The 18,073-nt window shown below is 45.9% G+C and overlaps 1 protein-coding gene across 4 annotated transcripts in view; it reads right to left on the bottom strand.

Moving 5' to 3' along the window:
- Positions 1–1,594: 1,594 nt before the first annotated feature.
- Positions 1,595–18,073, bottom strand: part of Mrap2 (melanocortin 2 receptor accessory protein 2) — a 37,958-nt gene continuing 21,479 nt past the window's right edge. For 3 of the 4 annotated variants that reach the window (XM_042281339.2, XM_042281337.2, XM_042281340.2), the window contains 3 exons: positions 17,384–17,517; positions 10,030–10,129; positions 1,595–3,235 (listed from right to left, as the gene is read on the bottom strand). In XM_042281339.2, the coding sequence (XP_042137273.1) occupies positions 2,845–3,235; positions 10,030–10,129; positions 17,384–17,510 (618 nt within the window). In that variant the 5' untranslated portion in view covers positions 17,511–17,517 and the 3' untranslated portion in view covers positions 1,595–2,844. The remainder of the gene's footprint in view (positions 3,236–10,029; positions 10,130–17,383; positions 17,518–18,073) is intronic. The other variant, XM_076576710.1, reaches the window with a different exon arrangement.

Consider the following 18,073-nt stretch of genomic DNA (forward strand, 5'->3'; position numbering starts at 1 on the left):
TTTTGGAGGCCTCAATCCATGGTCATTTGGTTCTGTCCTTTCCAGGTGAAGGAGGCCGCTTACCTTACAGAGGCCAGGGAACAGAAGGGCCAGCAACACCCAGCTTTCTGAAGTATACTAACAACTAGGTTCTCCACCTCCTAAGTTTTTATCACCTCTGTTAGTCCATTAAACTAGGAACCCATTTGTCTATTAACGAGCTCATAAGCCTCATGATCCAATCTCCTCCCAGAATTCCTATTGGTGAAATTATTTTGGCCACTCCATGTAGTTAAAAGGATATTTATTTAATGGCGTAACTCACAAATTAACTGATAGGTAGGTTGCAGGGTCTGGGAAAGTTGTATCGCAGTCCAGTGGTGTTCTCTGGAGCTCTGCACAGTCCACCTCCACCATTCAGCGTCCCAGCACAGAGAGAGCACACAGAGAGAGCGCTGGCCCATCCAGCTCTCGGGTCTCCAGGTGCCTCCCCTGGCCCCACCTCATAGGTGTGACAGTTGCCAGAGTCTCAATGGGGCTTGGAACTTCCAGATCCAAGCTGGAATGACTACCCACTACAAATCCCACCTCCGGTCACTGCTGTGCTGGGGACCAAGTGCTCAACTTGGAGGACATTCCAAGTCCAAACCACAACTTTTCTAAGATAAAACACAGCACTGTTAATACTTTGTTTTTAGTTGTCTGGGGCTGGTTTTAGCCTTGTATACTATAATTAAAAAAAAGTTTGTGTTGCCTTAAGCCACTGTCTGTCTAAAATTATTATAAAAGCAGTGGAAAATTAACTCAGAAATCAACATCTATGTGAGTTACCTGCAGTCTGCTGGGCTGAAATGAAAGTTCTTGGTCTTGCTCAGAAATCTTGCTTCTGTGGAAGCATCCATGAGGCTGAGAGTGCCTAGCCTGCTAACTTGAAAGAGGTTGTAAAGCCTTGGGCTTTTCAAGGTTCTTAACATTTAGTACTTAAAATTATGATGCACTCAGGAACATCCCTCCTATTGTTTAGTCCTCTAAGTCCTCTTCTGGCTAATCAACCTCATAATATGATCTCAACCTCATAATATGATACCTTTCAATCATTATTAAGAAGTAGCCCATAATTTATATTTAATTGATATAAATTGTTACTACTCATGCAAGTTAATAAGGTCAATCTTGTTGTGTTGCATAAAAATATACATAAAGGTAGCATGTATCTATTTGTAAGGATTCATTAAAATGGCTTTAATTATATTATACTAAATAGTCCTTGATCTACTACTACTTTATGTTGGTCTCTTAAAGAACTGAACTTTGGGGTGGTGGTGGCATACACCTTTAATCCCAGCATTCGGGAGGCAGAGGCAGGCAGATCTCTGTGAGTTAAAGTTCAAGGCCTGCCTAGTCTACAGAGTGAGATCCAGGACAGGCACCAAAGCTACACAGAGGAAAAAAGAATTGACATTTTCAGAAAGGAATTTCCTTGGATGGAGTCATTCCCAAACCAAGCTCCTCTGTAGCTGAGTCTACACTCTCAGAAATCAAGAGACATTGCAGACATGGGATATCTTTTTAGAGAAATGAAAACCTGCCTGTGTTAAAATCAAACCAGAGGAAATTCCTGTGCAATAAATGCATTTATTTTGCAACTTAAGCAAGACAAATGACAAATCACAAAGACAATGCTACCCAGAGACGAGCTGCTGTCCATGCATACAACTCACCGTGTGCAAGACTGAGTTGTTTCTGACGCCAGCAAAGTAGGGTTGATTCCTTTGTGAAACGAACAACATATTGCTCATGTTAACATCACATCACCCCATCCTGAACATGTTACTGTGGTACATACAACCCATTGACCATCTCAGCTCCAAGCCAGGCAGTCAACATCTACACACCCGCCAAAGCAGACAGACAGCATGGCAAACGATATCTTGTTCTGCAGCCAAATAGTTCAGCAGTGTGACCACAGGGATGCTCAGAAAGGACCCAATCAGCCAGGTGACAATCTGCCCTACCATTTTTTGAGAGCTCAAATGCTTGTGAAGTACGTTAGGCTGGCACTCACGGGGGTCAGAGCTGTCCCAGGTTTAAAGCACAGGTGGATGGCGTTCCTCAGATAAACTGCCTCAGCGCCACTCAGCAGAAGCACTGTCACAGTGTGTGAGTCTCCTGGACTCCTGCTGAAGGCTCCCCTAACTAACATATGACCTAGTGCAGGACTGACTGGAGGGAGGGTACCAAGACCTGGAGAGCCTGCAGTCAGAGCCAGGATGCCATGTTCTATTTTCTACTGCTTCTATATGCGTTAGCTCGTCTTGGATGCTAAGTCACAAAATGTTTGAGCTGGGATGGGTCATCTACTCCAGATATGCCGCCTTACCTTTAAAGCCATGCAGTCCAGAGAAGTAAAGCAGCTGTTAGAGGCAAAGAATGGTGGCAATGGGCTAGATCAGAATGCAGTGACCTAACCCTCACCCAGGGGAGCTCAACTGTACATGTAGCCAATTTTTTCAATAAGGAAGCTTTAATACTGTGTGTTTTTAATCCAAAAAGGGAAAGAAACAAAACTTACCACCTCCCCCCTACAAAAAAGACAGCAAAATGGTGCCTTCCATCTCCAAACTCTATACCTCTATCACTAAGTCCCAGCCCTAGCCTAGATCTTAAACTTTCAATATCATCCTCTCTCTCTCTCTCTCTCTCTCTCTCTCTCTCTCTCTCTCTCTCTCTCTCTCTCTCTCTCTCTCTACACACACACACACACACACACACACACACACACACACACACACACCAAGGGGAGGGGGAGGTTTCTGGCTATACAGAGACAGAATACATCCTCAGGAAGGTGCCCACAAGCATTTCTCAGTCCAGGTCTATACGTGAAGTCTGGGAAACTGGCTTATTTTCTAGAAGAACAGGTGGTTCTGAAATCAGAAGATCATCCTCCCCAAAGGAGTTCTGGTCCGTGTTCACGAAGTTGGGGATGTCAAACTTCATAAACCTGCTCAGCTCCTCCTCAGACCTCCCACTGCTTCTGATGGCTTCCTGGAGTTGGACATCACTGTCGATGGCTGTTGTTTGGTGGCAGACTTTGACCCTGTCCAAGTGTTCCACTTCATTGATATAACAGTGGAAGAGAGACCTGGACTCCTCGTTACCCTGACGAGAGAACACCTTATCTGACTCCATTGGTTTCCCAAAGTCTGACACAAAGCTGTTCATTCTGAATCTCTTCTCTGACGACTCTGCATTGCTACAAAGACAAGAAAGAGAGGTCACAGACCTGCAGCTTACTCGCCTATAGGCTCATGGTGTCCTGCATGGAGGGCAGGCCAGGAGATTCCCAGGAAGCATCTACTGGGTGTCCCTTAAGGTTATGCAAACTAGCACTAGCAGAGAGATGCATCACTTCTAAACATAGGACTTCAAGACAAAACCCTCTGGATGAAAGCTGCTGGATTTTCCTGAGGGCAGATAGGGTACAGGACCCCCCAGCATCCCGTAAGCACTCCAGGGATCTCGAGGGATTCTTAGATCTCCTGAATAGATATCAATTTTTAATCTTTATTTTTGTGCTTTTGTATATGTGGTATTTATGTGTACATATGTGTTTGTGTATGAATATGTGTACAGGTGCATGTGGAGACATGAAGTTGATATCCAGTGTCAATTGTTTCTACACTTTAGTTTGTTTTGTTTTTACTTTTATGAGGCAGGGTCTCTCATTGAACCTGTAGCTCACTTAGGCTGGCTAGCCAGCAAGAACCAGGCAATCCCCCTGCCTCCACCTTCCCAGTGCTGGGATTACAGTCACCCAGCACACACTGGTTTTTATGTGGGCTTTGGGAATCCAAAGTCAGGTCCTCATACTTACGTGGCCATCACTTTAGCAACTAGGCCATCTCCCGGCCTTGCATCAAAGTCAGTTTAAGTGCTCCTAAAGAAACAGAGTCCTGCCTTACAGACCTTTAGGATCCTGGAGATACTCAGCAATCAGCATTTTCATAGAACCCCCAACCATCATTGCTATAGTGATGTTCAAACTCACAGGCCTATAGCATACAGCATGGCTCTCTAGCAGCCAGCACAGGCCAACAGCACTTCCCGGTAGGAGCCCTGTCAATATCTGCCAAGTTGCTCCTTTCTCTCAGCCCCTCCTGAGTCATCTAGGAACCATCTCTGCAAGAAACCTTTTCTAATTCTCATGACCTGGGGTAGTTGCTCTACGGGGACACGGGGTGCTTCACCTCGTCCATCTTCCCTCTGTGTTGTGCCTATTTCTCCACTTCTCTGTCACCTCCTTTAGGCTGTAAGCTCTCCAGGGAAGGCACTGTGAGCTTCTTGCCTACCGCACCCCCAGTTCCAAGAACTGCAGTAGGTACATACTAATTGCTCAGCATGTTTTTGTTGGATCAGTGATTGAACACATCAGTCATGAAGAGATCTGAAATTAAAGCAAATCTTGGCTTGGCAAGATGCCTCTTCTACAGATCCTACAGGCTGGAAATAAAGTCAAAGGCATGCTCAGCTAAGGCCCAAAACCGGAAGCAGATGAACCTGAATGGAAAGATGACTGACAGTGTAGATTCCAGAGCCAGTGATGCGGGAGGTCTAACAACCAATCCCATGCGGTTTCTCCTCTGTCTACCTGTATTTGGCTACAGGAAACCACCTTGTCTTTGCCCCCCACATCTCTAAGAGCTGCTCAAGAGTCTGCCATGGGGCCTCGTCCCCAGGGTGCTTGGCAGGCATCAACCATCTGGTACTTTGTACCTTCTACAACTGACCAGCCTGGGTGCTTGCACAGGCCCAGATACCATGGTAGTGGTGGACTATCTTCCAACTATTTATTAGTGTGAATGGCCCTCAAGAAAGGTGGCGAAAACCCTGCAGTCATGTTCAATGTTTAACACAGCATGGCTGTTTACAAAGTTCACCTTCAAGGATCTTGGGTTACAGGTTAGACAGATGATATAGCACCCAAGAGCCAAGCACTGACTGTTCTTCCAGAGAACCTGAGTGCTTAGTAACTACCTGTTACTCTAGATTCAAGGATCTGACACCCTCTTCAGGCCTCTGTGGCTACCTACACACATAGGGCATACAGAGATACACACATACACATAAATTTTTAATTTAAAACCTTAAGTTACAAAAAAATATGTTTTAAGTAAGTTTATGATCTTGTGGGCCATGTACATAGGTATCGTCAGCAACATCCAGCCTGCAGGCCTCAATTCACCCAAGCATGCTAGAGGGCGCTACTCTTAAAGCCGCTTAGCCCTTGTTGATTCATACCTGTGAATACTCTTAGGTAATGGACACAGAGACTGTCAAAAGATGCTCTCTAACAGGCAGTGGGAGCTTGCAGCTGTACCCGTCCTTCAGTGCTCAGGGATGAAATACACGCATTATTGCCAGACTCATAAAATGTGTGGCCTGGGTACCACTCCATAGGTTATATGTTCTCCTGACAGAAGAGAACCAGCTGCAGCTTCAGCCTCTCAAACTTGGGAGGTCCTGGGGGGAAACTAAAGCTCACAACATCTACAAGAGCAGTTAAAAAGAAGTTTAAACCCAGCCGAATTGTCCACAGCTCTGGCTACATCTGTGGAAACAGAAAATTACAAGGTCCAAACATCTTAAATTCCACCTTAGCTAAAATGACATCTGAAACCAGAAGCCTCAAGAGTCAAGAATGGAACCTTGGAAGGATGGGCTAAGGGCTGACACTATCGTGAAACAGAGTGCTCAAAGAATGTTGCCGGAAAGTATTATCCCCAGGAATCCCAGTTCCTCATTTGCGACAGTTCATACCCAACCAACTCTGCTGTTGTTTTGCAGCCGAGATCTAGCTAGAGTGTTTAGAAGTCTTCCCACGTCATCCTAAGGTCTGAGAAATAAAGACTGTTTCTTTTGCTAGAAACCTGACCTGTCTTCTCACTGTTTTGCAAGTGTGTATGCTTTATTTTTAATTTGGACTTCATTAATCATCTCCAACCCCCATCTGTTTCCCTGGCTAGACCTGACTGTTCCAAGCCTTGGCATTTTCTCACTATAGGGTGCACCCAATATTCTCCAGGCCTGCGGGGTTATCTGCACCAGACCAGACAGCATCTTCCAGAAGGGCCAGCCAGTTCTCTAACCCATGCAGTGACTGTCCTTACTCACCATGCCCTGCCCCATCTACTCATCTACTTTCAAGTCCCCACCACCCTCTGCCTGATATTCCTAACCCTGCTCATCCCTTCCCACGTCCTCGCTCTCACCAATCCCCTCACTCACTCTACAGTGTAGCTACAGTGGACCCGACTGCCCCTCTTTATGCCTCTGTTTGTCATGTCCAGGAGGCCTCTGTCCTGAGATGGTCACTGCCTCCATGGCAAGACTCTGTGACCTGGTAACAGGAAGGCATCTGTTCACCCACCCCTTTCCTGCATCTTTCTCTGGTTTCTCTTACAGGTCATGCTTTTCTGCCTTCTGAGGGGGCCGTTTGCCTCTGGTCTTTCTGTACATTGGTAAATATTTGTGTCCCTCAAAGGGCTTTGTAAAACATGGCCTCAGTGGGTGATACGTGAAACACTGAACACAAGATTGTATCTACAGGCTTGTCCCAAACCCTGACTGCTATGGGACACATAGACATCTCAGATTGGTCTTTTTGTGACAGAAACCCAAATCAAGTCAAGAGGATGTAACACACACACACACACACACACACACACACACACACACACACACACACCTCCAGCTGCAGAGGACAACACAAGTTATGTCCTAAGTCAGTCCCAAAGGATTTCCCTGCTTCCCTACAAATGCTTGCTGCCGGGCCGAGCCACCACACACCAATTACTCTCCTCATCTACTCACGGATGGAGGCGGGCTGAGCAGAATGGTGGTGCCTGCCATTTCCAACAGCCACTTCCACAGGGGCTCTTAGAAGCTGGGACACGGCCTCCTAAGAGTGAAATTCTCTGAGAAAATAACCACCACCATTCATGGAGACACAGCCTGTGTCAAGAGTTTATACATGGTATAAATCAGCCTGACGGGGGTGCCAAGCACACACTCTGATGAAAGTCCTGCTATGTACACCTTTTGGTGATTAGCAGGGAGATGTCAGGCTGTGTGGGTAGGGAAAAGTCTACCCTTAGAATTCTTCTCAGCATGGCCCTGGGCAGGCAGCAACTATTAACCTAGTAAAGACTCCTAATTGATGGGGAAACAAAGGCAACTCAGCAAAGGTTTCTGGGATGGACCCAACACAGCTTTCCCACCTGTTGACAGTGGTCAGTGGCATCTTGAGATCCCAGGGTTCCTTAGCAACCACTCACCATGTCTGCCCCCTGCCAGCTAGCTCAGGGCTGTGGTGGGCACCAGTGATTCCCAGCGCTGACATTTTCACAATGTCTGCTCTTGTTACATACCCCCATCCTGCAGTGAGTGCCACATTCTGCTAAATTACAATTTGAGAGAAAAAATGTCATTCCCAGTTTTATAAGATCACAAGCAAGCCTGTATTCGCCCTTAAATAAAAGCTACATCTACCAGGACACGGGTCATTTAGCAAAGGCTACAAAAGAAGGCCATTTGTGGTGGATGTCTGAGGCTTGGAATTTTTTTTTTTTAAAGAAGTCCAAAATATACAACATAAAAATGAATCCAAGACCTCTCTAACCCTAACCCTACCCGTGTCTCTGACAGATGTGTGCTAATGGACTATAATGCTGCAAGATACCACTCAGGCTCCCCCGCTGACAAGTGAGACAGAATGGCTTTTCACTATCTCTCCAACATCCAGGTAAGAGCTTCCCCGCCACACGCAAACAATACTCCCCGGGAAAAATTATCACCATCAAAGCTGCTTCTGAGGCCTAAAAGCTTTTCATAAAGAGGAAGCATCTTCCTACCTGGATCTCTCGCTAGCCTTTCTTTCCTCATGCCTACAGGCACCTGGCTCTCTCCTCCTCTAGACAGGAAGCCCCGCGCTGTTCCCCATCCTGAGTCAGCAGGAGGGCACTGCTGGTTCTGACCAGTGACTGGCAGGAAGAAAGGACGTGCAGTACTTCCCAGCTAAAGGACAGGAAGGTCCAAATCCCCATGCATGCTGTCACAAGAGCTGAGGGACTGCAATGCTCTAGAGCAGTGGTCCTCAACCTTCCTAATGCTGCGACCCTTAGTACAGTTAGTTCTCATGTTGCCATGACCTTCTTGACCATAAGATTATTTCATTGCTACTTCATAATTGTAATTTTACCACTGTTATGAATCGTAATGTAAATATCTGATATGCGACCTCTGGGAAAGGGGGTCGTGACCCACAGGTTGAGCAACACTGCTCTAATGGAAGAAGCCTCCATCTGTCCCTTGCCAATGTGTCGTGTCAACTTGAGGAAGAGTCAGCCTCTGCTGTGCTCTCCTGACATCCCAGCGGCATTAATGTCCCATAAGCCAGGTTAGCTCAAATAGTCCCTCCCAGAGCCACATCTTAACACGGTCTCAGACTCGGTGAAGAAGTAGTTAAGCTATAGCTCTGGGTTGATCCACTATTTCCTGAGAGTGAAGACCCTTTCACTTTGTTAGAAGCATGCAGGGTCCTGGTGAGTCCTGGTCTGTGACTGAGCACAGTTCAGAACGACTCCTTAAGGTAGTAGGCTAGACAGGGTTCTCCAGAGAAACAACAGAATTGTTTCTGGCCCCTCCCCCCTGTCTCCATTCCTCCCCCTCCTTCTCCCCCTCCTTCTCCTCCTCTTCTCTTTTCCTCTTTCTTTCCAGTCTCTCTCCATTGCTTCTACTGCGTGCATGCATGCAGGCGTGCATGCGTGTGTAGAGAAATTTCATTCCAGAATTGGCTCATTCATACTCTGTAAGCTCTGCAGGCTATAAACTCAGGGAAGAATTCTTGTTTTGGGTGTCAAGGTGATTCTAGAAAGTCACTCAGCTGAGTGAATGAAGCCCACCCATCTTCCAGAGGGTAATCTGCCCAACCCTAGCTTAAAGTATGCAGATTTAAGTATTAACTTCATTTAAAAAAATACCTGTACAGAAACACCTAGAGTAGTGTTTGGCCAAATAGCTAGACAGCATGGCCTAGCTAGGTGTAGGTACAATGTTTTGCCTGCTTGTATGTACACCAGGTGCATGTCCGGTGCCAAATGAGGCCAGAAAAGGACATCAGATCCCCTGGAAGTAGAGTTACAGATAGTCATGAGCTGCCATGTGGGTACTGGGAATCAAACCAGGGTCCTCCCGAAGAGCAGTCAATGCTCTTAACCACTGAGCCATCTCTCTGATCTGTTTTGTCTGTTTGTTTTAACCTTGTCTTTTCTTCCTATTACAAACCACACCACATGTTTGGATTTCCTAGAACAATAATATGAAAAGCAAAAGTGTATGGATTTTTGTTTTTGTTTGTTTTTTTTAGGGAAAAGAGGATGAAGAAAAGGGAGAGGGGAAGGAGAGAGGGAAAATGAGAATATTTCTAGAGGCTTTTAAAGGGATTCTCCAACATATGTCAGCTTATACTGAAACATGACAGCATTTGCCCATCATTTAGAATGTTTATATTTAAAGGATTCCTCTAGCTCCTGAAGTCTCAAGCAAACTATGTGATGGGCTGAATAGTTCCCTTTCACTGGGATGTTTCGTTATAGTTGAAGTATAGACAAAGAACCCACCACAACAGGCAGGGGAGATCACCTGTGGAGACCAGGCAGGGAAGTACTGCTGCCCGGCTCAGTTCTGTAAACACATCAGCGTTTGCAGCCAATGTCTCCCATAGAAATCTTTTCAAAAAAGGGAGAAGGTGCATCTTAACTTCAGTATAAAACTCAGATCTGGGGGCAGCATGAACATGGCATGGAAGGACCAAGAAGCCTAATTTGATAAGGTTAACAAGAGTCAAAAGGCGGGGGAGAAAGTGATCTCTCCTGGACAGCACCTGGATCTGGGTAGCAATCCATGCCTGACCCACCTCCCCATCCCCGGTTGGCCCAAGCCTGGTTCCCTGTCTAGTTCTATGTGAAGCGCAGAGTAGCCCAGACTTACTCTTGATGTGGAGCACCTGTCTTCGTCAGCAAAGTCAGCACGAAAAACATGAAAATCACAAAGACCGCAAGACCAACCCAGAATCCGATCACAATGGAATCTGCAAGACAGGTAAAGTGAGATTAGTGTTCCGAGGGATTTGAACTATCTTAGAAACATTTCAGGACTCTGAGCTTTCTGGAGATTCCAGGGTGCACCGCATATAACAAGAAATCAGTCAACCATCACAATGGGGGTGTGAAGACAGGTCACAGGTCACAGGTTATCCCAAGCTCCAATCTATTACTTTGCAGCCTTGGATTAGATTTTTTTTTTTCCGAGATATTTACAATGAGTTGACTCTATTCCACCTCATTCATGTTTGTGTTGACGCAATTCAGGTCTTGATCACTTTTTGGAATGGACGTATAGCTGGCCTCCTGACCACCACAAACAAATGAATACCTTCTCCTTTCCCTGCCTCTGTCCTTTTCTGCACAAGCTGCTTTATCGCACCCCGCTCTGTTGCTGAGGCTGGCCTACACTGGCTGGTGGAAAGTGCTCTCAGAGCACTTAGCTCAGCGTCAGCTAAGAAGGCATCCCGCAGGGCTGGCTTTTATCATTCCAATGGCCATCCTCGTCTCCTAATTTACTCCTACCTTAAACCCCATTTGGACTGGGACATCGTGTCCCTGTGTTTGCTTTAGCTCCTGGCTACAGCTTCCTCACACCAGCACCTGAACAGAAATCCTCACCACTTTGGAGCTGGTGGAAGTCTGCCCTGCAGGGTCCATCCTGTATATTTAGCACTCTGGATAAAAAGTAATGTTGCACTCCTAGTATCTTAATCCTAAATGCTAAAGAAACAGCAATTTCTTTAGACCTTGCCTTTTACTATAACGGAAATAAGGCATTAAGGTAAAGGGGGCCGTGGAGAGGTGTCTTCAGGATAGTTTAGCAGAAAAAGCACTTGTGGAGAAGTCCTGACCTTCTGAGTTTGTGTCCCAGAACCCATGAAAGCTAGGATGAGAGAACCAACTCCACAAAGTTGTCCTCTACAAATATATAAAGGCATGTGTGTGCACCCACCCACACATCATACATACAAACACATACAATAATAAAAAAAAAAGAGACATAAAGCAAATCACGAAAAACACAAGTATTCAAGTACAGCTGACTTGAAATTATAAATCTCAATGATCTGGACATGTGCTGTGATAACATGGTGTACGGTTATCTTCAATTCTACACATTGTATTTTAGCAACTGCTTTATAGAAAGAGCCAACCCTAAAACTGTAACAGGCTTTTTTTTTTCTTTTGGGCCACCAGCCAGCTTCCAAATCATGACAGAGACTCGTTAGTAGTTAGGAATGCTAGGCCTTATCTTAGCTATTGTTTTAATCTGTTTCTCTTTATCTACATTTTGTCTTGGGGGCTTTTTACTTTTCCTTCATTCTGTATATCTTACTTTCCTGTGTCCTCTGTGTCTGGCTGGCCACTGCCTAGCTTCTGGCCTGGGACACCTCCTTTTCCTCTTCCCTTATTCTTTCTTCTCTGGAGCCTAGATTTCGCCTCCCACTTATTCTTGCTGCCCGCCAGCCCCGCCTATTCCTCTACTATCTAGCTATTGGCTGTTCAGCTTTTTATTAGACCAATCAGGTGCCTTAGGCAGGCAAGGTGAAACAGCAACACATCTTTACATAATTAAATAAATATAACACACCTTTACATAGTTAAAGTAATATTCCACAACATAAACAAATGTAACACATCTTTGCCTAGTTAAAGTAATATTCCACAACAAACCCTAAAACTACATGCCAGTGTCATGTTTCAGGCCCAGAATTAAAATGCAGTCCCACCAAATCTGTTTACTGAGAAGGTCTCTCCTAAGGACAGGATGGTAGGGGTCCCTGAGAGCCAGGGAAAGAAAACAACAGCCTTGTGGCTGAGCAATGTCCTTAACTATAGATAAACTTGACCATCCCTCTCCTTCAACCCCCTCCTTGCTCAATAAGCCTTCCCAAAGCCTTCAAGGAAGAGAAGAGCGGCTGCCCTGAGCTTTCTTCCCTACTAAAATGCTTATGCGAGATCCTGGTCTGTCTTGGAGCAGCCCTCTCTTCTATATTCAGGCCATCTTTAGACTCCCACCTTAAGGATTTAAAATGGCCAATAAAATTATATGTTAGCATACATGAGAGACAAGACAAAAGTCATATAAAAGGCCCCATTTTACTGTGCTGGTTGCTCTGGGCTTTTGTTTGTCTGTAAATTGAATTCGGCCAGGATTGCTATCGTAATTAAAAGCTGCTTTCCCAGGGAAGCCTCACTACCCAGTCTCTTTGTTCAGAGCCCACAACAGCAGCTTCCGTGGGGAACAGCGGACCGGTCCACACTTCCCCTTCCCTAAGCAGGGAATGAATGGGCAGAGGAGAAGGGAAGAGATGCTAAGACTAACTCTATATAGCACAGGAGCTGAAACTGCACTGCCCTCTGTGGCCACGTCCCCACCCCGCCCCCAGGTACTGGCATCCCTAAAGCCCTGGAGTCCCTGCTGCTTCTGAGGCCACACCTTCACCAGCAGCCTCTCCTGGGCTCTCTTCCGGACTCAGGGTTTGCCTCATGCTGGCAAGCCTGAGTTTCTCTCCATGACCCCTTTAATCCTGGGGTTTTCAATGAAGCTGAGACAGCACCTTCATCCATGGCCTCTCCTGGGCTCTCTCTGGAGAGATGCCAACTCTGCCCTACAGTGCCAAGCCTCGGCCCTTTTCCTTGATCCCTTCATGCCTTCAAAACCAGTACCATGGGGGAGACTTACACATTATCAAGTTCAGCTGCCAACTTGGAACTCGGCCTTGGGTCCCCTGGACCACAGCTTCTGTGGGCTGACCCTGAGGAAATACTTCCCAGAAGATTTTACCTCGAGGAAGCCAGTCTCAATCACAGCTGATGTCTCAGCTCCAGCTAATCTTCATCCATTTCCCCAGTAAACAAAGGTTTCACTTCTCTCTATATCTCACAAACAGCCCAATGGAGTCTTTGCTTCTCTCTGAAACTTCATGGGTCCAGACTTGTATCATCTGCACTGTGCTCAGCATGACCTTTCAGGTTCCCACAATAGCTCACTGACCTCTAGGCACTCAATGACTTTTCAGTCCAAAGTTCCAACATCCTCTCTCATAATCTTCCCCTCGCCCAAAAAACAAACAAACAAAAAACCAAAAAACCACAGGCAGGTCCAAAACAGCACTACTCAAATTCCTGTGCTATTTTCCTCCACATCCCTCACCCCCATGATAAACACTGACCAAAACCAAGTTGGGGGAGGAAGGGCTTATTTTACCTTACATGGAGTCCATCACCAGGGGAAGTCAAGGCAGGAATTCCAGGTCAGAACCTGGGGTAGAAACTGACACAGAATCCACAGAGGAGGAACATCACTTACAGGATTGCTCAGCCAGCTTTCGTATACAACTCAAGACAACCTGCCCCGGGTGGAACTACAATGACCCGGCCCCTCCCACATTAATCACTAATCAAGAAAATGCCCAGCAGACTTGCACATAGGCCAAATCTGATGGCAGACAGTCTTCACTAATTGAAGTGCCCTCTTCTCAGGTGATTCTCGTGTGTGTCAAGCTGACAGACTCTAAGCCACACAGATGCCTACCTTCTGACATTAACTGTACCATGGGGCTCAATCCCAGCCCGCCCTGCTTCCCCAGTTTCCTAATCACACCCACTCACCAGCCTCTTAGCCTTGAAAGGCATTTAAATGCTGAGGGCTCTCAGATTTATACCTTCATTTCCACCCCCTTGTCTTCTTGGATGTCTGTTAAGTGTCTTAATCTTACAGGTGCAAAACTGAGCTCTGATGTTCCTCCCTGACACCTGTCTCTCCCTTACACTTCTTCGCCCAGTTCACAGCCGTTTCATTCTACCAAATACTTCACAAAGCTTCAAAGCAACCTTGCCTGTTCACTTAAGCCCTTGTCAAGCCACTGACAAATGGCGAGAGATCCTGCATTTACAAACATCTGAAACACATGCACGTCTTGCCAGCTTGCTTCAGGCTGCACCTTGGCACAGCAATGGCTACTGTGAGGAGTACCTCACTGGTCCATGCTTCTAACCTCACTCACTTCAATCTCAGTCACAGTGATCCCAGTAGAACCCAAGGCAGAGGATGATGTTCCTGTTTCAAACCCTTATCTGACTTCTTAGAGAAAAGCCAATAATAGTCTTAGCCCAATCTCTATGTCTCTCCCCATGTCCTGCTCTCCTTGACAGCTCTACACTTGAGTTCTACTTCTCTGTATGGAATTCACTCCTCTGGGACCAGGATGACCTCCCTTTTCCTCACATGTCCAGTTCATTATGGCCATGGAGCACTTTCTGACATGGTCTTCCCTCAGACATGGCTCAATCTCACAATTCCTTCAGATCTTTCCCTCAGATTTCTCCCTTTCAGCAAGGCCTTCCATGGCATGCCACAAATCCAAGCTTTGAGAGAAGGTGCTTTTGGATTTTTGGCTCGCTGCTATCTCTCCCGTGCTTAACCTGATTCCATTCATATTAGGTGCTCAGGAAATATGCTGAAGTCATAAATGAGTAATTTCCACTCTAAGTAGCAACCGTGACTTCTGTAGGCTGAACAAGTTCATCTGAGGATGCACCTGCTCTTGCCAAATGTGGTACATGTAAAGGGTGTTGACCATAATGGCCACTCTTGCCCACAATATACACTTTCTATGAAAATATTCTATTACCATTCTGTTTGCCAAACTAGCTTTATATGTCACCCAGTAAAACAGCATGTCATATTAAAGGTAAGGGTTACTGCTTTTTTTAAAAATGGAAGTCCAGGAGCTGGAGAAATGGCTCAGCAGTTAAGAGCACATGTTGTTCCTGCAGAGGACCAGGTTTCTTTTCCCAGCATGTATATGATGGCTCACATATACCCCAGTCTATAACCCCAGTCCCAGATGACCTGATGCCCTCTTCTGGTCTCAACGTACACTAGGCACACATGGTGTACAGACATACATGCAGACGAAACACTAATACACATAAAAGAAAAAATAAAAATAATATAATAAAAGAATGTATAGGTGTTCACATTCCCATGGTTGACATTCCTGGGGCTTTTTACTTTCCTGTATGCCAAAGGGGCATATCTGTTTATGCTTCATCCTCTCAGCCTCATATGCTGTCCGATTCCTGTGCCAGCAGTGAGTGCTCATCTGAATATTTTGTATTTTCATGACATTAGTGTTGAAACAAAAAGCATTCTCATTAATAGTATGCAACGTGCCACAGCTCTACCTTGTTTTTTTTAAAGGAAATTCTTTTTTCAAACAATAATATTTCTATAACCAAAAAGAATATGCTCAAAGGAGAGCTGCCTTGGCTATCTCTGGAAATGTGCCAATGAAAATTATAGCAGCAGGGCTGTCTGTGGAGCCCGTTAGACCAAGGCAAAGAGACAGGAGCAGGCGGAAATGGCACTGACAGAAAGGCTCACGTGACGGGGAGGACGGCACTCCACCAGTCTTTCCAATTTCCACCAAAAATCATTACAGACAAGTGTCCTTTCCTAGAGGTTACCCCATTAAAAACAACAGATTGAAGAACTTAGTAAGTTTAGGAGAATGATTTCATACTCAGACCACAAGACTCTTGTTCAGATAATTAACAAGAGCATATCCTAAGAGGTTCATGCACTTTCTTTTCATTCCCCATAAATACTGGGCAGGTGTCAACAAAGAAACAAGAAAAGCAATCCATTATTACTGTAAGCATGAAGGATGTGTGATTTCGCCAGTGGCTTTGCTTAAGGAAGAAAAGGAGAGATCCCTTCTTGCTGTGAATGGGCAATGGGTGCTAGTGGGTACAAGTATCACTGGTGCGAAAAGAGATAAAGGGAGGGAGGGAGGGAGGGAGGGAGGGAGGGAGGGAGGGAGGGAACCCTGCCTATGATTTTGATCTCTCATATTTCCTGATGTACCACTCAGTCTGGACCAGTTAAGAGCCTAAAATGGAGGGCTGGAAAGATGGCTCAGCAGTTAAGAGCACACATTATCCTTGCGTCAGACCCAAGTTCATTTCCTAGCACCCAAGTCAGGTAACACACAACTACCTGTAACCCCAGCTACAGGGGAACTGACCTCCTCTTCTGGCCTCTGAAGGAACTACACACACACAGAGAGAGAGAGAGAGAGAGAGAGAGAGAGAGAGAGAGAGAGAGAGAGAGAGAGAGAGAGAGAGAAATGATAGATAGATGATAGATAGATAGATAGATAGATAGATAGATAGATAGATAGATAGACAAAATAAATCTTTAACAATGAGTCTAAAATGTGTGCAGTACTTATGTATACATTTCAAAACAACGACGTCACAGGAACAGTTACAGCAGGACCCAGAGTGGTTGGCAGTGCTTGCCTATAATATCAATTCTGCCTGTCAAAGTAAGGATGCTTCATGTAAGTCAGAAAGCATTGACTCTGAGAGGAATACAACAGTAACCTTTTACAGAATTGCATTGCTTAGTGACAGATCACTAACCACACCAATTCCCGGAAACGGCACTGATGCCTGCACCTCCACGGTATATGATGAGAGGCTGTTCTCATCTGTCTCATGAACACTGCTCTTCAGGAGTCTAGAAGTCCAATAGAGTTTTTGAAATGCTTTAAAATATTTATTTGTTTTCATTTTATGTGTATTGGTGTTTAGCCTGTGTGTACATGTACCACTGTGTTCAGTGCCCACAAAGGCCAGAAGAGGGCACTGTATCCCTTTGAACTGGCATTACAGGTGGTTGTGAGCAGCCCTGTGGGTGTTGGGAATTAAACCTGGGACCTCTGGAAGAGCAGCCTGTGCTCTAAACTACTGAGCCATCTCTTCATCCTTCCAATGGGTTTCTAAATAACATTACTGGCAATTACAAAAGAAGAGTCTTCATGCAATCTCTCTGGATCCTATTTCTGTACACATTTTTGTTGTTGTTATTCAAACACTGATGCTTTGAGGGAGCTGGAACAGTTAATGCTTTCTTTTTTCTTCTCTTTCTCCCCCCCCCCCTTACAAAAAAGCTCTTTCTAAGGCTAAAACACTAATCCACATTCTTCCACCAAGGGGGTGTTGTTTTAGGTCCTTTGAAAACCAGAATTACCAATGTCCCAATTACCAATGTCCCCATATCATGCCACCCCAGGGCAATCAGCCTATGTGAGAGGGGTACTTGGTATTTAGAGATACAAGACCATTCTGTAAGAAGATAGGCTATCAGGAAAAAGCAGTCATGGGGATTTCACAGGTTAACACAAACACATGACGGTTACCCCTGGGAGCAGCACAGGACTTACACTTATGAGCCTTCAGTCCCTCGAAGGACACTGGTCCAATCTCATAGTACTCATACTCCCAGGTGTAATCAGCATTAGATGCTGGCTGCAGGGATGTTCTGTTAGAAGTCAGCCTCGGGGCAGACATCTCCACCCTGCACACATGGAGAAAGGCAAGAGCAAAACTCATCAGTCCGTTCACAGATGCACAGTCACCCCAACTGACCTTGGATGCACTCAAGAGTTTGGGGTCACGAGTCCCCAGTTCTTAACCACTGGGTCACCAGCTGCCTATACCTCACACCACACAGTCATTATTTCCTTTCCTTCCCCACTAGTCTAGAGTATATATGAAATCACTGTGTGTGTGTGTGTGTGTGTGTGTGTGTGGGTGGGTGGGTGGGTGTGAACTACACCGAATGCCTGGCATGCAGTCAGTGTGAACTTCTGGGAGATGACGGGTGTGGGGGGGGGGGGAGCAGAGACTGTGGCCACACCTCGGAGAGTTTGCAGCAGCCTCATCACCTAGACCTGTGAGGAGTTAGTAACATCAGTGCCAGAGCGAACTGCCAGCACGTCTGACTTGAGCCTCTCCTGTGTAGCGATGCAGACGGGCATCCGATGCAGATGCACCCCAGGGACGTGGACAACAGCAACTGCACAGTTGAGGAAGGGTCTCAGCAGAGGCCCACACCTCACCTTTGCGTATTC

This window comes from Peromyscus maniculatus, chromosome 7 (genome assembly GCF_049852395.1).
Source record: "Peromyscus maniculatus bairdii isolate BWxNUB_F1_BW_parent chromosome 7, HU_Pman_BW_mat_3.1, whole genome shotgun sequence".
Lineage (NCBI taxonomy): Eukaryota > Metazoa > Chordata > Mammalia > Rodentia > Cricetidae > Peromyscus > Peromyscus maniculatus.